We start from the raw sequence: 20,530 nt of genomic DNA on the forward strand, positions 1-20,530 counted from the left end.
CAGGTCTATCCCTTCTCCAGTTTTATGTTGTGGCACCCTCAATTTCCAATCCTTGGATTGGAATCCTGACCTGCTATTAAATTCTCATATATACACCATATTCCCATTTGCTGTGCATTGGTTTTCACGCTGGTTTTCTCTGCGTGGATGTCTTTCTCCTTTTTGAATGACTTGTACTATCACCCTCAAGATCTCAGTTCACTTTTCAAGTAATTGGGGAAGCCTTCCTGACCTTCTTATTTAGCTTTCATTTCCTGTTATACGTGCTCATACTCTGTATTTCTCATTCACAGAATTGATCATTGTTAGAATTTACATTTGATTATATAGCTATTTGATTAGTGTCTGTTTCCCCTACTAAAATGCAAACATCTTAAGGAATAGGCATTCTCTGTTTTAGAACTCCTGGTGCCTTGGGATATGTACATATCACACAAAATATGTATTGAATGAATGATATAAATGGAACAGATAACATTTACAGTAGAAGCATAGAAGAGAAAATTTAGAGAAAAGATGCGATATAGTGACACCAAGGCAATAAATTAATTTTGTATAGTGCTTGCATATTTTAGACTGATTTTTTTAGTTTTCACAAAAGTTCTAAGAGCTAGGATTATTGTATCATAGCATATTACATTCATTCTACAGATAAGAAAAATTATCCCTCTTAATTTTGCAGAAAAGGACAGTTAACTAGCTCAAGATGAATATTAAATAGCAGATTTAAGATAAGAAACCATGTGTTTGAGATTTTTAGAAAAATAACCATATACTTGTTATACCCAGATGTTATATTCGTTTATAACTTGCTTCAAATGGCATATTTTCTTATGATTTTTCTATAGGATTACATTAGGTCAGTCTGCTATAACAAAATACTATAGATTAGGTGGCTTAACGAATGTTTACTTCAGTTCTGGAGGCTGGGAAGTCTAAGATCAAGGTGCCAGCAGAATTGGTCTGGTGAGATCCCTTTCCTGGTTTGCAGAGAGCCACCTTGCTCTGTCCTCACAGAGAGTCTACAGAGAGCTGTGGCCTTTTCTTCTTCTTATAAAAGCACTAATTGCATAATGGGAGCCCTACCCTCAAAAACTTAATCTAAACCTGGTAAACTCTCCCAAGCTCCACCTCCAAATACTATGACATTAGATTTCATCATATGAACTTGGGGGGAACAGACATCCAGTCCATAACAAGGAGGAAGCTATGTTTTGTTTGTATTTGCTCATCTAAAATATATTCATAGTTTTAAAATTACATGTGGATTTCTCAGTTAGTTATGTTTTAGAGACCTTGACAGGTAGAATTTGAAACATGAAAGTAACACTGCCACCTAGTGACAACTAACTTGAATGAAGTTGGAAAAGCAAAGCAGCAATTAAGTTCTCTCAGAATGGTGACACAAGCCGTTCAGGTAGAGTGGGCAGGGCACCAGACTTGGGCGGTCATTTCTTTTTAGTGAATATTTGAGATAGTTGATTCTTTCAATGATCATGCATTAATAATGACGAAACAAAACAAATTCCCTTAGCTGTAGAATATTACCCATGTAGTAAATGGATAAAATGAATTCCTGGGAAATCATTGACTGGGATCTGTCTCCATTTTCCTCACTCTTTCCATTGCTTCAGAATGAGGGAGGTTTGTACTCTGATAACCTAATAAAAAGAAGTTTTCATCTTAGTTTAGAGAACTAAGGATATTCAGGAACAAACATGTAGGTAGAAATGAGTCCTTGATAAAATTTCCGGTTAGATTTTACAGCATTGTAAGGAAGAGGTGGAATGCCAAAGATAAACTCCCATCTATCCTAAGGGGACAGTTAAAGCCACTTTGAATTAAATTACTATGTGATTTAATGTAAGCACAACAATAAAACAGTTCCAGACATGCAGTAAATGGTTAGAAAATGAGGAATATAAGAATTTTCTTTAAATCATTGAACCACAAAGGAAAATTGAATAATTTATTTGTATCTTTTAAGTCCTACACTTATATGATAGATTTCAGCTGAAAAAAATTAAGTGAATTATTGTCCTGGTACATTAAGATTGCAGATAAAATTATCATCTAAAATCCCTTGAGCTAAAATTTTCTTATCGTGTGCAGATGCCAGATCAAAAGAGATAACAATTATTCTATTTCTCTGGAGGCCTAAATAACAAAAACCCGTCACTCTGAAATGGTAATAATTTTGCTGATTGAGAAAAGAATGTTAGATTTAACTTTTTTTTTTTTTTAGATAGTCTGGAGGGGATTATTTCTATTTGTCTACTTAATGGTATATTCATTGCAATATATCTCTAAGGTGTTCTAACTCATGGTGTAAAAATAGCCTAACTAGAAATATTAATTACTTTTTATATAAGTCAGTGAAAATTATTGTTTTCCTGACATGACTTATTACCCTCTCTCCCCTTCCGGAACAATATTTCATGTGCTAACAATAAACATTTTGTAACGGAGATGCTATTTGCCAAGAGTTAAGTTGGAAATCTCACGAGCATGAAGAATTTTAAGATAAGAAAAGCATCTGACTTACGCACATTTCTCAGTCAATATCCTTAAAACAAATACTTTTATGTTTATTTTAGGAGGAGAGTACAGATTTGACCCCATCTCTTGCTTTCATGTGCTACATTATTTATATGAAGAATGTAGATAAGTACCAGACAAGAGCAGATGACAATCTAGCAAGATAGTTGCCATGAAGTATTGCCTGGATACCAAGGGTTCCAATTCTTTGAAAAAAAAAAAAAAAAGATTGCACAATGTGGTTTTGATAATCTTCGTATGGGACACAGCTGATCTGGATCCCTCCTAGCTTTGGGTCACTGAAGAACTCTAGAGGTGTAGTTCTTAAGGTGAAACCAGAAAGATGGGTAGAGTCAGTAAGGTTAAGAGCTGAAAGGCAGTGGTTTGGAAGGGGGTTGTGTATTCAGAGCTTTGAATTTTTTGGTACCTTATCCATAAAAAAAGGATTCAACTACACCAGTGTGGAGGTGCATAAAATACTGGGGCTCTCTAGGGTTCTTAATACCCAGAACAGTATAGTGGGGGCGGAATAAGAAATTGACTTCACACCAGAAAAATGTACTGGGGTGATTCTAACACTAGTAGAAAGAGGGGAGACTAAGTTTCATGGCAGTATAGAGGAGAAAGAGACCAGTTTCTTTTAGGGGTTTCTGGTGAGAGGTGAGTTGTTCAAGATTCTTGAAGGAGTTGGCGTTTTTGCCATGATCCTTGAAGGAGGAACAGGGTGAGGCCTGTAGTAAGTTTGTAGTCTGTTTTTGCCTTGGCCGTGTTTTGACCCTTGCCTTATTTGTTCAGCTAGGATTGTGTCTAAGCAGAGCCTCCGCATCTGTTCTTAACCTCAACTGCAGCCTTATCCTTCTACCCATGTGCCGGACACTCCTGGCCTACCTTCGAGGATCCCAGAAGGTAAGCATGAATAATCCTAGTCACAGATTCCAGCACAGAAATCAAGTGTAACAGTGGCATGTTAGTAGCACTTAGTTTTCATGGTCTGATTTTCTACTAGACTGATTTCTCTTACTGGTTGTCATTTACTAGATGAGAGTAAAGACCTCATCATCTGTCAGGATGATCCGTGAGCTACTCTGCAACGCTAGATAAGGGCAGTGGATGGGTAGAAATGGTTATTAATAGGGGCGCCTGGGTGGCTCAGTCAGTCAGGCGTCTGATTTTGGCCTAGGTCATGATCTCACCATTCCTGAGTTCTAGCCCTGCGTCAGGCTCTGTACTGACAGCTCAGAGCCTGAAACCTATTTCAGATTCTGCGGCTCCCTCTCTGTCTCTGCCCCTTCCCTGCTCATGCTCTGTCTCTCCCTCTCAAAAATAAATAAATGTTAAAAAAATTAAAAAAAAAAAAAGAAATGGTTATTAACAGTGGTATCAGGCACTGTGCGAAGCATTCCACACATGTAGCTAGGAATCTTCACAGTGATTCTGCAGGGATTGCTGATGAAGAACCTGAGGCATAGAGACATTAAGTAACTGGACCAACATCATGAGACTAGTGAAATGGCAGAGCTAAGATCAGTCCCAGTTCTGAGCTTTTTCCAGAATACTATGCCTCATTGAGACCTTGTGTTTTCATTTAGTTAAGTGCAGGTGAGCAAGCAAGAGCCTTGTGGACTTTGGGCAATATATAGGGTGACTGCTGGTGTTGGTGGTGATTTACCTCCTTTTCAAACACAGACATGTTTTAAGCTATGTAGTAGGATTGGAGAAGATGTCTTGATTAAGATGTGATGTCGTGTGTGATATTTAGTGTTGTAAAATGAAGGTTGTAAGAAAACAGAAAAACGTTTTGGAAATTGAAACTCAATTGAAATTATTTTTTGTCTTCGGTTATCCTGGTGTGTGGTGTATGTGTGTGTGTGTGTGTGGTTTCTTCATTGAGATAGTAAGGCATTGCTGGATCAATACTGATACTTTAAAAGAAGTTGTTAATATGAGGTCACTTTGATGTTCTGTGAAGTTTATATAAGCAGATTTACTGCAGTAAAACTTCTCAACCTTTTCATGTAATTATATTTAGAAACTCTTTACTTTTAATACAGTAATTTGTGGAAATAACTCTTTCTGTAGGTTGCCTGCCATTGTAAAATGCTAGGTTTTGATGCCTATGGATGGCTATTGGCTTGGTGAGAAGAAAGAGAAGATAAACAGCAGGAAATGAAACGTGCCCACCTAAGTCTCTCAGTATTTAATAAGTCTTAAAGAACTGTCCCCTGATGTGAAACTAGGTACTCAAAGATGCTTGACATTTTATTTTTTATAAGATTATGAAGACATTTAAAACCATAGATGAAAATGCTTCATTTAAAAATAATCTTATTTTCTTGACTACAAAAGGAAATAATATATATTGTACAACTCAAACATTACAGAAATCATGATCAGGGAAAGTTTCTCCTAATATTACTGATTACAGTTTGGGGTAAATGCCTTCAGATTGGCATATACTGCCATTGACTTTAAACAATATGGGATTATAGTATAGTTTACATGTTATAATTGCTTTACCTAGCTGTTGTCTCACACATCTTTCCACATCAGTAATAAGCCTTCTTACATTCTCTGTAATGTTCGGGTGTTCCACTGATTAGATATATCATAGTTCACCTCACCAGCTTTTACTTCCTAGGTTTCTGCTGTATTTCCAAAACTTTGACATCATAAACAATGCTTTAATGAAAAACTCTACAGGTATCTTATTTGCTGCATGATTTTCACTATGCCAAATTTTATTTAGGTTCCAAGCAGGAGAACCAGAAGACTGTTGGATAAAAGCAGAACATTCCATATAACCTGTGGTGTTACTATCTGCATTTTTTCAGGTGAGAAAACCAAAAGATATTAACATATTGTGTTAGAAGAACACATTTTATGAATGGTATTTTTATTGTTCCATAAATTATTTGCTGTCCAACTTGTGGTTTTCTTACTACATACCTTAATTTTTCTTTACTGTGTATTTAAAGAGAGTTGCCTAATGGTGTTACAGAAAATGAACATATCTTATACATTAAATATATATATATATATATGTGTGTGTGTGTGTGTGTGTGTGTGTGTTTCACATTATAATGTATGAAAGTTGGCCCTCAAGCTGCTAATAATTGTTTCCCAAAAGTAAATAATTTCATTCAGAAAGATGAAAAGAAATAGAATAAAAGTTTTTAAGGTTTAAAAGTGAGGATATGATAAGACTTTAAATGCATACAAATTAGAATGTGAACTGTACCTTCATACAACGTGAGTCTATTCAAAATTATATTTGATAAATGCTTCTTTGATATTAATACTTGGGTTGAAGAGTAAATGTCAAAAAGCTTGTGGAAATGTATCCTGTTCAATTCCAAGTTAAAGTATCAAGTGAGAATCTTTTGGTTTTTAAAAGAGTCCTTTTAAAATAAATTTTTATCTTGAGAATTTATATGATACTTTTCAAATTTTTGGAACAGAAAATAATAAACATATTTATTAACTACATGGACTCTGGAGATGAATTGTGTACGCTCTATCCCCAACGCCCTCCTGCCTTACTGTGTGTCATAAGTTCTCTGATCTTTGATTTGTTGTTGTTTTAATCATAAAATGGATTCACAATAGCACCTGCCTCATGGTTTTAAGACTAAAATGAGATCACCCATATGAAGTTTTTAGGATAGAATTAGTTATGGTTTGTAATCTCAGGGGTTAATTATCTCAGTGGCGTAGCAACTGACATTTCTGTCTGGCCATTATTTGATAGGACATAGCTGTTTTGATACCAGGGACATTGGTCTGGATATGTATGTATGGCTATTTTGAATCAGACGTGTTTTGATGCAGCTATTATCAAGAGATCATTAAGCTTTCAGCTTTTAAAAAGTTGCCAAGTATTGTCAAAATAGGCATCTGCACCGTTTTATCCCTGGACATCCTCGTATTGGTGGTTTCCACCTCTGGAGGCGAGAGACAGGGAGAGGCTCAGGGGTGGGATCAGGAATCCATCCAGCCCAAAAGTCTGGGTATGGAGTAAGAATCCAGGATGAGATGAGGACCAAGGGTGTGGTAAGGGTTAGGGCTGGATTAGGACACAGAGAGTGAAAGGTCAGAAAAGGAGGAGCATCAGGGAATGTTGACATATTTGTAACTTGATTTGTTCTAAACTGTAGCTGTGTCCAAATATTCTGGTTCAGCTGGCGAACAACCAGACTGCGACCCGGTAGAGTCTTGCCGTGAATAAACATTCCAGAGGGTTTGCTTTCTTCCACTCACTAGTTGTCTGACCTTAGCTATGTTGCCTCTTTTAACCTTAGTTTTTTTTTTTCCTTCTTCTTTTTTAATGTTTACTTATTTATTTTGAGAGAGGGAGAGAGAGAATGCACACGTGTGTGCAGGTGGGGGAGGGGCAGAGGGAGAAGGAGACAGAGAATCCCAAGATGACAGTATGGAGCCCCGTGCTGTGATCCCACAAACTGTGAGATCATGATTAGAGTGGAAATCAGGAGTTGGACACTTAACTTAACCGCCTGTGCACTCATGTGCCCCAAACCTTAGTTTTCTTATCTGTAGGATAGGGATGCTTCTACCCACCTAATTGTTTTGCTGTGAGAATTAAATGGGAAAATCTATTCAAAATGTCTGGCCTGGCTTTCTCCCTGCTCCCTAAAATTAGAAGCCCTGAATGCTTTTGATGTAAAAGATCTTTAAAGAAGGTGAATGTATCCCTTAAGGGTATATCTCATACAGCTGTTACCTAGGGCTTTTTTTCAGGAGAATTCAGAAAGAATGACCCATAATCTATGTATGTAGTTAACATATAAACCTTTAATTTAAAATGAAGGGATTTTTTTAAAGCTTATATATTTCAGACATGATAAAGCTATAGGACACACAATTTTGCTTAAATTACGCTTTATGCCTATGCCATAGTTGAGTCTCACCTGGACACCCTTTTAAAAATTTCCTTAACTCTGTACTTGCTTGTTAGTTAACCCACTTCTAACTTCCTGTCTGCTTTTTATGGGACCTTTTCCCTTTTTGATTCTGGCAGGAGCTTATCAATCAGTTAGCTAACTTTTTATTTAGCATTCTAGTCTTTCTCTTACTTCTGTGTGCTTTCTGAGTACTTTAGAACTTTTGGCATATCTACATCTCATATGCTAGGTTGGAGGGGACCACAGAGTTTTCCAGTTTCCATACCATGTTTTCTGTCGAATAACTACACTCCGTATATTTGTATAGACTGTAATGGTTCACAAACCAGTTTCAGGTTACTTATCTCATTAAATCTCCTATTTCTGTCGTTGTCATTTTACAGAGAACTAATCTGAGGCATTGGTAGGTAAACAGTGTGGCCAATAAAACTGGATTTCCACCTATTATCTGTTGTTCTTTCACCTCCCTTATTTCACCTACAAGAAAAGATTGGGAAGGGGGGATGTGGTATCATTCAATGCACAAGTTTGTTTTCTGCTTCCTTTCCAGCCTCTTCAAGATAATTTTCCTTTTCCCTGGCCATGCCAAAATGAATTTGTCTTCAACTCTGTAGTAACTTCCTAACACGTGCATCTTTTGCAAGAGCTCTGAGTCAGTTGAGCTCTCTGTCTACTGTGCCACTGTAGATTGTTAAATGGTAATTATTACTTTCCCGAGTTTTTAATACCAACGAAGTGATTGCCAACACTTTTGCTGTTGGGTTTAGGATGCTATGACTTGAATTTATGGGTTTTGAGAAATTTTGACTAGTTAAAAGCCTTCCAGGGGGTCTATATTTTAGGTTGAGTGGCAGTGGAAAATCACAAGATATATGCAACAGATTTAGAGCTAGAGGAGAGATGAAAAATGTAGAACAACTCAAATATCCAGGAGCTGTTAAATAAGTAAATGCACACTCATATCCTCATACATTTACGTGTGTAAGTGTGTATGTATTTCCTAACCCTCACTTGCTAGGGTTATTTTATTCTAGCTTTTGAAAATTCAGTTTCTTTACATGATTTCTAATACTAAACTGTCAGTAATCAAGATTTTTGTGTCTTTAAAATTTCCCCTTTCAATTTAATATTTTATTGCTCAGATCAGCTGTCAAAGTTTGACCCTGTGTTTACTGAGGGAGAGGAAATGAGCCCTCTTTGTGGAGCGTATAGAAAAGCCCCACTGATTTGGGCCTCATGTGATTCCGTAGGTGTGCACGTGGCTGCCCATCTGGTGAACGCCCTCAATTTCTCAGTGAACTACAGTGAAGATTTCGTGGAACTGAATGCTGCAAGATACCGAGATGAGGTGGGTGGTCTCCCTCTTCTCATTTTCCTTTCACTTGTGGTGAGGTGACTGATGAAGGTCTGTGATTTTCACGGAAAATTTGTACCTTGCTGCTCCCTTTGAGTGCTTTTAAAATGCAGTTGTCAAGTTGAGTTTTGTTCCTTTTCAGTAGAAAATATAGGTAATTACTATTTCACAGTCTCTCCTGCTGCAAATGGGAGGTGGAGAGTGTCTACTTTTTATATTTCGCCGTGTTCCGACGGCTGCCACTCAGGCCTGCCTTCTGCCTCCCAACAGCGTTGTCTGGTTCCTATCCAGCGGAGACGGCCAGCGGTGTCTTTACAGGGCAAAAGTTCTTTTTTTTTTTTTTTTTTAAGAACTTGGGCAAGAAAGGGCAGAGACCCAGGTTGACTATTTGAGGATCCTGAGTAATCAGTTTATTTGACTTAAAAAAATATTATTGAGTTCTAGTGGTTACTCGGTTTTGTTTTAATCCTTGAAATAGGTGACCTGGAGCTGAATTCTGGTGCGGGCATTATTATTTAGGGCTGCTTTTCTCCATGTGAAGCTACGCATGAGGTGAAATTGTATGTGCGGGGTGGCGGGCAAGAGCCTGATGAACACATGTATAACCCTGGTTAGCTCTCTATTGCTCAGTACTTTCATCCTGACTTTTCCTCAGTCTTCCTTTGCTTCATGGGAAGACTGCATCAAAATCAAACTACTGGGCATCGAATTTGATCACACCCCCACCCTGTTCTGCTAAGTCTGGTAGTGACTTTGTAGGATTGTTCCCTCTCTTCCCCAGCTCCGTTTTCTCTTCCACGTATCACCTGAGTTATCTAGACGAATACTGCTATGGTTATGTGCTTGATCTCTTTTTCAAAACAAAGGGAACACCAACAACAAACACAGAAACAAGTCACAAAACCAAAATAGCAAGCAGCCTTTGCTAAGTTCTTTGACCAGACACTAGTATTCTTAAAGCCAAAATGGTTTAACTGGTGTGCATTGGGGTCAAGCATTGATAATTGCACTGAGCACCCAGCATTAAGAACCACTGACAAATCCAGCTTCGTTGCATGCCAGTGGAAGCTCTTCATGTGTAATGATTTCAGAATGGAGCCACCACTTTTTCCATCTCCTGCTACCTACTCCTATTCCTGTATCCTCCTCTGCCCATAGCACACGGATTTCCTGGTTTCCTGCCTCTGCCACACAGAGACATCCTGCCATGCCAAGGACGTTGCCAGGACCGAAGCGACTCCAGTCTTTATCTTTCCTTCTTTGCTTCTCTCTTTTGTTTTGGTAATCTTAAGTCTTTAATAACTATAATGGTTCTATCATTTTTTTAAAAAAAATGTTTATTTATTTTTGAGATGGACACAGAGAGAGAGAGAGAGAGCAGGGGAGGGGCAGAGAATGAGGGAGAGAGAGAAGCTGAAGCAGGCTCTGTACGCTGTCAGTGCAGAGTCCCATGTGGGGCTTGATCTTTCGTGAGATCATGATCTGAGCTGAGATCAAGAGTCAGGCGCTTAGCCAACTGAGCCACCCAAGTGCCCCTAAAGGTTCTATCATTTAAATGTCATATGCTTTTGCTTAATATTTTAATATTTTTAGTCATATTAGGGTCTGTAGTTATTAACTTTATTTAACTTTATGCAGCTTACATGCTCAAAAGAAAATATTTTAAAACTCTCAAGAAAATGAAGTTTAAAAAATGAAACCCTTTTCTCCAAAAGTAGCCACAGTTAATAACTTTCTGTTCTCTTATAAGATACTTTGAGTGGTATTTTATGAAACATACTCATCAACAATTTTCTTATTTCCATAATTACATGTGTGGTAGCTTGCTGTATCAAAGAGTATAGATCTATCATTCTCTTCATACTAATGTGTGATAGTTTATTTTAGACTTTTCCTTATTCACAGATGTTTAGGTTGTTTTTGAGTCTTTGTTATGAACCACTCTCCAATAAATTGATTTTTTTATATGCTTCCACTAGACAGATCCCTAGAAGTAGAATTTTGTTTCAAGGGTGTTCACATTTTTAGTTTTTTTTTTTTTTAATTTTTGTAAAGTTTATTTTTATTTTGAGAGAGAGAGAGAGCAAGAGAGAGCAGGGGAGGGGCAGAATCCCAAGCAGGCTCTGTGCTGTCAGCGAGGAGCTGGATGCAGGGCTTAAAGTTGCAAACAGCAAGATCATGACCTAAGCAGAGATCAAGCGTTGGCTGCTTAACCGACTGAGCCACCCACATATTTAATTTTTGCGCCCTGCACATTTTTAATTTTGGACATTGCCAAATTGCCTTCCAAAAAGGCTTCACCAGTGGACATACTTCTACCAAGTTTGTCAGAATGCTTATAGCTACACCTGCCTTGTTTTTTGTTTTTCTTTAATTTCTGCCAGTCTGATGGATGAAAAATGGTAACTCATTGTTTTAATTTATATTTCTTTCTTTGTTTCCTTCCTTACTTCTTTCTCTTTTTTCTCCCTCTCTTCTTTATTTTTGAGCAACTTGGAGGTATCAGACAATGTGCTAGATGAAGATGAAAACACAAGCACACATACACACGCACACACACACGCACACGCACACACGCACGCACACACACACTGCACGCATAAACAGAGTCTTCTGTGAGTTGTCTTTGAGAAAGAAGGATTTGTGACAAGCAACCTTTGTCCATGCTTTGTGGACTCTGTCTGTCTTCTCCAGATTTCTAGTGACCCACCCTCGGGCTACTGGGTGGCACACTCTTGATGGCCTACCCGAATCTGCCTCATCCTGTTATGTGTGAAACTGTCTCCTGCTCTCTCACATTCCATCCTCATTCCCTGGCAGTAGTAATTGTTCCATCCTCTGAGTTCCCACAGCTATTGGTTCAGATTTCTGGTGTTACCTCTTTGTTCAGCTGGTCTTGTATTTTCACTGGCTGTTTATATATTAGGTTACTCTAGGTTACCCTTTAGCTATGTTCCTAATGTCAGAGATAGAAGTCATCTGGCCCCGGCAGGATGAAGTTATGCTCTTGCTGGGCAGGTGGCCCTTATTCAAGGCTTCTGCAAATATTTCATATAAATGGCTTCCCACTTTGTATATAGGTTGGGCTGACTCCAGCTTCAATGGAGGCATAGGAAAGAATTTCAAAAGTTGTGCAATATTAAGCACCATTAGGATGAAAAACAAATCCACAAATCTACTGGGGATTGATCTCAGAAGATACAAAGGGAGTTGCCTAAAGTCCATTACACCACAAGAGATGTAGTTTAAAGGAAAGATTACACTAACAAGATTAATTTTTATATTTCTGAGTAACAGGAACCCATCCTCTTTATTTGAATACCGTCACTACTTTTCACAGTATTTGAAATATTGTAAGTATTCCATTAGTATTCTTTGCACTGAATTTACAGTGTACAGCCCTCCCTATATATTTTATTACTTTTGATTTTCACTGTCTTGACATCTTAAAGGTGCAATTTGACAATTATGGTGGACAAAGTATGTATGAATGTTTCCACATTATAGCCAAAGATATTGAGTCTCTAAATGGTCATAGTGTGGGCTTCAGGCCACTGCTACTAATTTGTAATTAGCCATGAAGTTGAAAGTCTACACTTTCTGACTCTTCATCCCGTGCTCTTTCTTTCTCAGAAGGATAGTCTTCTCTGTGTGATTTTGTACTTGTTATGATCTCCTCTAGTGTCATGAAAACATCATGAAACTTAATTGAATTTCTCATTTCCATTGGGAGAATGCATCTGAAATGCCTAATGGATCCGATACCCAGCAGATTCCTTGTAGAATTTTACATTATCAATGTTCTATTTTTCAGTCATTTTTTTTTCCCTTTTTCTCAGGATCCTAGAAAACTTCTCTTCACAACTGGTAAGTTGTTATTCATTGCTCTTTCTGCAGATTCAGGGAAATCTTTGAAAATAAGCATCATCAAACTACATAGCAATTAAATATATGTTAAGATATAACATGGAAAATTTGCAATCAGAACCAATGTTAGGAGTTTAAGCGTAAGTTGCAACGAAAGCAGGGGACAAGGCAAACAGTGGGGTTCAGATGAACTAAGAGTAAAAATAAGTAAATGCATTTGCCTTCCATATGTTCTTCCAATAACAACAACGTGATGCCATAGGCTTTGTGCCCACGGCTGTGATAGTCCTGTTGGAGATGATACACATAGAATAGTCTCTTGCCCTCAAGGTACTGGAAAGAAACACCAAGCATTCTGAATATCAATGTGGCTCTTATAACTCAGTAATTTAGTAGGATATTTTGTCATCTTTATAACCTATGTAAAAAGGGGAGAAACAGTCATTAAAATCCATTAGTTTTCTTGCAATGGGACTCCTTTTTCATTTGTCATTTACTTTTCCTTTCCAAGCATGTTGTCCATGAAATCTCAGTCTAGACTATTAATTTGTTAAAGCGCATTTAAGCATCTCAAAATTTGTCCTGTTGTTAGTATAATTCTTACTAAGATTCTTCTCTTTCTCAACCTTACACGATGAAAGGAGAAAACTGCATTTGGGGGATTTTTAGCACATATTTCAGTGGTAAGGACAATTAGGTAGTTGAGACGGTCTATCATAAAGGCTTGGCTATCACAAACACCCTATTAAGGATCAAAATTGCATCGGAGACTGAGGTGCATGGCTCTGTCAAATGCATTGTTTTTCTTTTCAATCAATATTATGATGAAAATAATAATAATTCTGATGTTTTTCCCCTTCCTTGTCACAAGTGAGGACACAATGATATATTTTGATTTATAAAATATATATTTTTTTCTGTCTGTGTATGCAAAGTATTCCACAGTTTTCTCTGTAGGAACACAATTTAGTTTTGTTTACAACTTTGCTCATTGAAAATATGTTTTTCATTTAAGCCTTAAGAATTGGATGAGAAATAAGAGGCAGAAAAAGCAGAAAAACAGAACCTTATGTGTGAATCAATGTATTTTTTGGTTCATATGAATTAATTTTACAGAAATATCCAAGAACTTTGTTTTAATATTATTTTGTACAGCACAAAGTATGGGTGAAACATGGAGACATTTAAAATGTTTGGGAAAGTTTAGTTTACAGACATATAAAAAGATGTCTTATATGACCAAGATACTACATTCAGAGTCTTAGTGTAATGAATACTTATATATAAGCAGGTGATCTCTCCATCTAGCATGAAACCCCACCATCCCATGTTTTTTCCCAGAAGTTTCCATGAGTGATGTTGGACTAAGTAGAGATGATACTTAAAAATACGAATTTCCAGATTCCATTCTAAAGAACCTCTCTCTGTAGTGTGACCTGACCATGAATGTTATTAACCTTCCCAGGTATCTCAGGAGCTTCTGTTTCACCCTTACTGAACATCTCATCATACTGTTGTAATTCCCTTCTCGCAACACCTAACTTTTGTCTACTCTCTTACCCTATTCTCTCTCTCTCTCTCTTTTTTTTAACCTGCTCAGCTTCTGCTCAGCCTCCAGCCTCAGCTGACACACCCCATCATGCACAAATTCCTCCTTGGAGGCAGAGCTGTTCTCTTCTTTGGCATGGGTTCCTAAAGACACATAGTAAAATACTATGCTGGAGAATACTTTATTTCCCGTACATGAATGGTCTTTTCCACCTGAATGTGAGCTTTTCCAGTGTAAGGCAGGGCTTCCCCTAGGGCATGCAGAGCCTCAGGTACATTTTTTTGTGTTGTTTTGTTTTGTGGAGTTTCTGTCACTACAAACAATTTGAAAAACAAACCAGTATATCACTATCCTTTTAGTGTTCCAGTCTACACCATTTCATGAAAGAAATTCAGTGCTGGCCAGAAGGTGCCAGGTTCTCAGGTTGTCAGCTTGGAACACAGCCCAGAAGCCCTATGTATGAGTCTGGAGCTTCTAGACCATCTGATTGACCCTACTGAGTAGTAGGTGAGAGAACAAAGCAGAATCAAAGGATGGCAATGGGAGAAGGGATGATTTTTACAAATAGACTTAGTCTAGCTTTGTATTACTAGTAAGTCTATGATTAAAATACTGTTTCATAGCTATGAATGTTGTTAGGTACAGTGCCGAGGAAAAATCAAGTTTCTTTTTTTTTAAATTTTTTAATGTTTATTTATTTCTGAGAGAGAGAGACAGAGTGTAAGCAGGGGAGGGACAGAGAGAGAGGGAGACACAGAATCCGAAGCAGACTCCAGGCTCTGAGCTGTCAGCACGGAGCCTGATGAGGGGCTCGAACTCACAGACCGCAAGATCATGACCTGAGCTAAAGTTGGACACCCAACTGACTGAGCCACCCTAGTGCCCCAAAAATCAAGTTTCTGATGGAGGAATGCATGCATGTTTTTAGATGTTCTAGTGATAAAGTCTACCTTTTATTGGTTAATATATTTCTTAGATTTTAGGTTGTTTAATGTTACATAGAGTCTTCTCTCTGTCTTTAAATATTTTTCAATGTAATCTACAACTGAGAAATTAAGACGGTTTTGTAGAAAATAAAGTCTGTGGCAGTTCAAGTGACATGAAATATGGTAGTTAGATCACTCAGTAAGAAATGTTAAAAACATTAAGAATTTATAAAATAAAACAAGTTTAAAAGACTGTATTATTCAAACATGGATTTCAAAATATTTAGTGTGTCATTTCCAAATTTGGTAGTACCTTGTATGATGAGAATAAAATGCATACTATCCAGTTTCAATTAGAAAAGCCTTCAAAAACAAATAGAATTGTGTTTCCAGTTATGTTGGAAAAAAACAGGATAATGAGTGCAAGATGGTATATTTCTGACCACATCTGGATGTGGATGAAAACGTTCTGTCAGTTTCATCTAGACTTGGGAGTATACTGCAGTCCTTTTAAAGGCAACTAATTAATGAAATCTAATATGCATAGATAAAAAGTAATAAGAATAAACATACAAGCGTGTCATTTCCTAAGGAAACAAGTGTAGGTTTTGCTTTATAATTTGAAGGATTCAGAGAGTTCATAATGTACTTTCTGGCAGGTATGATGGCCCAGTAGGCTTTGACTAGCTCCATAATTTCCAACCTGTGCTTCCTGACTTCTGGAATGTGTGTAGTAATAGAAACTAATATATTGGGTCTTAGATGAGCTGTCATCGAAAGCTAGGTTAGGGCGCCCCTTGATGTACCCTGAAAACACTCAATGCTTAGCTCTCTTTCAGCACTTAATGCCCTTTGTTGCATTTGTCTGCTTATCTTGTCTCCCATACTGGACTAGAATTTCTTTTAGAGCAGGATTCATTTTTGCTATCACCTAATAGTACATTACAGATACCTAGAAAAAAATACACTGAAGATAAAAGCCATTTGTGTAACTCTACTACTTGTTACATAGATCTTTACAACATCTAGATAATCAGTTAGCTAACCTTTGTTTAATTCCAATGTCAGAAATTGTAACTTCTTAAGGTACTCCCCTTTTTTTGACCATTGTAATTATAATAATTTTTCCTTTTCATTGTTAATTATAAGTAACGTTTTCTTCTTCATTGAGCTGGCCTATTACTTTATAAATTACAAAGTCTGATCTTTTTATATTTCTGGGAGATAGAAAGGAAACATGAATCCTTTAGATAAAAAAGATAACTTCATAAATCTGAAAGAACATTAAAAAGTGTTGAATTGATTCTCCTCCAGTGAGATTGGAGTTTGGCCTAAGGGACAGTAATAGGAGCATTAATCCCAGGATGTGCATCCCATCGGCCAAGGTGTCTACTTCATCTTCAAGTGACTGATGTCAATTATTTCACCTCCTCTGAATCTTTCCAGTATGTTTTCTGTGTTCTGTTCTAAAAGGTGTTCATTGGTTACATGTTTGAGGAAAGATCTGTTTCTGGTTTCTTAGTGCTAGTACTTCCCAGAGACTTTAATATACTAATGTGTTCTGTGACTCTGTAAGGAATTATTATTGTACTTTTGAGAAATAGAAATTAATATCTCAAAGAATTACTGTTCAAATAATATACTTTGGAAATTATGCCTCTACACTAAACATACTTAGTTTTTTCAGGTGTCCTGATGAAGTGATTTGTAGACATTCCATAGCTAATCCTGGCATATTTAGAACCACATGGGAAGCCTTGTATGCAGACACAGTAGACCTTAATAAAGTCCCAAGAAAATTATTGGAAAGGCCTCTGCAACCACAAATTTTACATCATGGAGCCATCTGGGATTCTATCATTTATTTATTCATTTGGTCAAATAAGTTTTTTTTTTTTTTAATTACTTGAAGCCAGAGAGAAAGACTGCCTCTTTTTTTTTCTTTTTCAAATTTATTGACTTATAATTGGAGCCCAGTAGATAATGCATATGTAAATTATGCTATTTGATTGATTTTTGACATATATATACACTTGTGAAGCCAAGACCAAAATCAAGATAACAAATATATTTGTCATTCCACAAAGCTTTTTGTGCTTTTATAATGCATCCTGAGACTGATCTGCTTTCTATCACTGGAGAATGGTTTGGATTTTATAGAATATTATGTAAAAAGAATCACAGAGTTTGTACTCTTGGGATTTTTTAAGTGGAAGAATGTCTGGCTGTTTTCACTCAGTCTAATAATTTTGTGATTCATGTATGTTGTTGCATATAGCACATGGTGGTTTTTTTAAATTGCTGATTAGTGTTTCAGGTAGAGATACCACAATTATTTACCCATCCATCTGTTGATGGAGATTTCAATTGTTTATAGGCCTTAACTGTTAAAAAAATAAAGTGGCTATGAATATTTTTGAACAAGTCTTTGTGTAGATGTGTATTTGAGATTCTTTGGGGGAAATACTTGGGGGTGGAAAGGCTGGACCATTTTGTAGGCATGCTGTTTTTTGTAAATACCATTTTTCTGTACTGTTAGACCTTAAGTGTGAACTAGTTATATATAGTTGTCTTGTTCTTCTCTTACCCCTAGGAAGTTAGTATTCACCTGGGGCAATGGCAAAGAGGAAGGGGAGGGAGGGCCCTGGAAAAGAAGTGTAGAGAAGAGATGATTTGGATTAGGCATATCAGGAAAGGCAAGTCTTGTTAGGCTTCCAAATCTGTATATTGGGAAGACCAAGGAGGAGAGAGTGTTCAAGTGTTAAGCATACAAAAACTAGCTCCTTAATTTCTCATGTGGCCCTTTATAAGTAGAAACTTGTTTCTACTGTACTGAGATTTCTAGCGTTTTCCAGTGATTCCAAACAGTTGGAATCCTAATGATGCACACCTGTATTGCTCCTATATTGTTCCCAGCTTGTCTGCTTCTGCCAGAGGCTTACAGTTCATGATGGCCCTTCTATGTTCTAGGTGATTCCCTGGCAAGGAGAGAAGTTGGGGAATGCCTATACTTTTGGAGACACAATTGTTTCAATAGCTTTCCATAAAGATTTAAGATGGAATCTCTCAGGTTATTTAGGGCTTACTGTTGCTTGCATGATTGTAAGAGCAAATAACAGTAGCTTATAGACAGGATATTTTATTTGGTATTAATAAGATAAATCGAAATGCAACTATTGTCATTTTAGTTGTTTTTGATCCAGCATATCAACTATTCATTTTGGATATGCTGTACCGACTAACATTGGATTTAGCCATCTATCACATCAGTATTAAGTTTGCAAAGCATTGCACATTTTTTTTTGTTAAAAAATGATTATTATATCAGAAACGCTGATTAACAGCCTGTTTTTCCATACTAAGGTGATAGGCCTGCAAGTGTTCTTAAAACAGCAGCACTGTAATTCTTTTTTCTTGAACTCTACCATTTTTTGTTCTACAGTTGAAGTTGTGGTTTTTAGAGAGCTTTAGGTTTTGTTTATTTTTTCTTTAAAATTACTCCGGATAGTGAAGCCCAAAAGAAATTATTTGAATTGAGACTAGAGGAGCTATTAGTTCCATAAAAGGAGGGCTGAGGGAGTCAGGGAGTTTTCATACTGTGGTGGAAAAACCAAAACGGTTTGGTGTTGGATATCAACTCAGTCCCATTGCATATTTCTTCCTCCTTTAAAATAGCTTTATTCATGTAGAATTAGGATACAATTAATTGCATCTCTTTAATACACACTCATGTTTCATAAGTTTTAACACTTGGTATGTTTACAAAACCATCATCACTATCAATATAAGGAATAGATCTTAACACTCACCCTTTAAAATTTTTTTGTGCCTTTAGAAGTCTTTCCCTCCTGCTCCTCCTTGCCTCCCCATTAAACATGTTTACTTTTTCTCTGTTGTTTTCATTATTGACATTTGATATCTTGTGTGCATTTGGGATAGCATGTCCCCGCAGAAGTATGTACACATCCAGCATTCTGAGTGGGATACGTGAAAATACTAAGGTGGACTCTTTTAAAGGTAGAAAAGATTGCTTTGTTTTAAGTACCTTGAATCTGTGCTAATTTTAAAAGGGCTTTTTTTGAGAAGGAACATACAAAGAGATATGTGATTTGAATTGGGCTTCCCACAGAGCACCGTAGCCCTTTGGATTTTAAGGTAATAATTTTTTGTACTTTTTTTCTCAGTATGGTTTAAGTTAAATGTACTTATATACCTTTTTTATAGTTCCTGGCCTGACAGGGGTCTGCATGGTGCTGGTGCTCTTCCTGATGATTACAGCTTCTACATACGCAATACGGTGAGTGTCAGACCCATTATATCAATGTTTACTGGCCCGAGTATTTAAGTTTTCCTCAGATTATCTTCGTTTTCATATGCAGAAAAAGTGTTGATTAACTGGAATGCTTAGCAAGTGCAGCCAGTATTTTGGTTAATGTACTATTCTGGAAAACTAAGAGTGAAGTAGAGACATTTCCATATATCATTTCCTGCTTTTGAAAAATCTTTTTGTTTAGTCAAATGTTCTGTGTTGGTAAGGAAACATGTGGAGACTTTTTGATGACTGAGGAAATTTGAGTTCTTCAGGGTCATCCTTCTGAAGGATAGTGTATCTCTACAAGACATGAGATTGAAATCAACATGTATGCAAAGGAATATAACATAATTATTTTATAACTCATTTCCTGTTGCAGTTTATTGTAGTATTTTAAATGAAGCTTTGGGAACATGGTTAGTTGACATCTGCTAAAATAATCAAAAATATCTGTATGCATATTTATTCTTTTGGTTACGAGATTTTGAGCAATTGCAGGCATACATTTTCATGAACACTTTCACATGTTCTTTCTGATAGATACATTCTGTATGTCATAATATTTTACAGCATCTTGTGTTTCTAGGTCCAACTTTTTGGTTCAGAAAGCAGAAAGAAGAAATAATACATAGTATACAAAAATCCCCAATTATTGTACTTGAGATGGGAAATTTAATGGAAAAACATGTATACACATTTTGAAAATAATTACCTAATAGAATATTAAAATGATTCTATCTTTGCACTTCTGAGAACATCTCTGCACACATTCACACACCCCAAAATGTCGCAAGTAAACTCTCCAGAGTTTAGCACCATAAACTTTCTGGTTTGACGTTTATAAGCTTAATCTTTCTTGCCTCTACTCACTCAGTCCTCACCTCCTACCTCCACCATCACTCTCTTTTTCCCTCTTTCACACTACTGATCTCTCTCTTCATATGTCTATGTATGTCACTAATACAGAATCATGTTATAGATGTTATTTTAAATCTGCTTTTTATTTAAATATGTTAGGAACATTTTTGTACATTAATAAATATCTCTCTGTCATCCTCTTTACTG

The 20,530-nt window shown here is 36.7% G+C and overlaps 1 protein-coding gene across 1 annotated transcript in view; it reads left to right on the forward strand.

The window, feature by feature from the left end:
* NOX4 (NADPH oxidase 4) overlaps positions 1-20,530 on the forward strand; it is a 165,309-nt gene that overhangs the window by 19,165 nt on the left and 125,614 nt on the right. Inside the window, exons 3-7 of the mRNA XM_042905676.1 lie at positions 3,334-3,444; positions 5,285-5,369; positions 8,708-8,805; positions 12,651-12,678; positions 19,378-19,450. Of these exons, the coding sequence (XP_042761610.1) occupies positions 3,334-3,444; positions 5,285-5,369; positions 8,708-8,805; positions 12,651-12,678; positions 19,378-19,450 (395 nt within the window). The remainder of the gene's footprint in view (positions 1-3,333; positions 3,445-5,284; positions 5,370-8,707; positions 8,806-12,650; positions 12,679-19,377; positions 19,451-20,530) is intronic.

Source organism: Panthera leo, chromosome D1 (genome assembly GCF_018350215.1).
Source record: "Panthera leo isolate Ple1 chromosome D1, P.leo_Ple1_pat1.1, whole genome shotgun sequence".
Classification (NCBI taxonomy): domain Eukaryota; kingdom Metazoa; phylum Chordata; class Mammalia; order Carnivora; family Felidae; genus Panthera; species Panthera leo.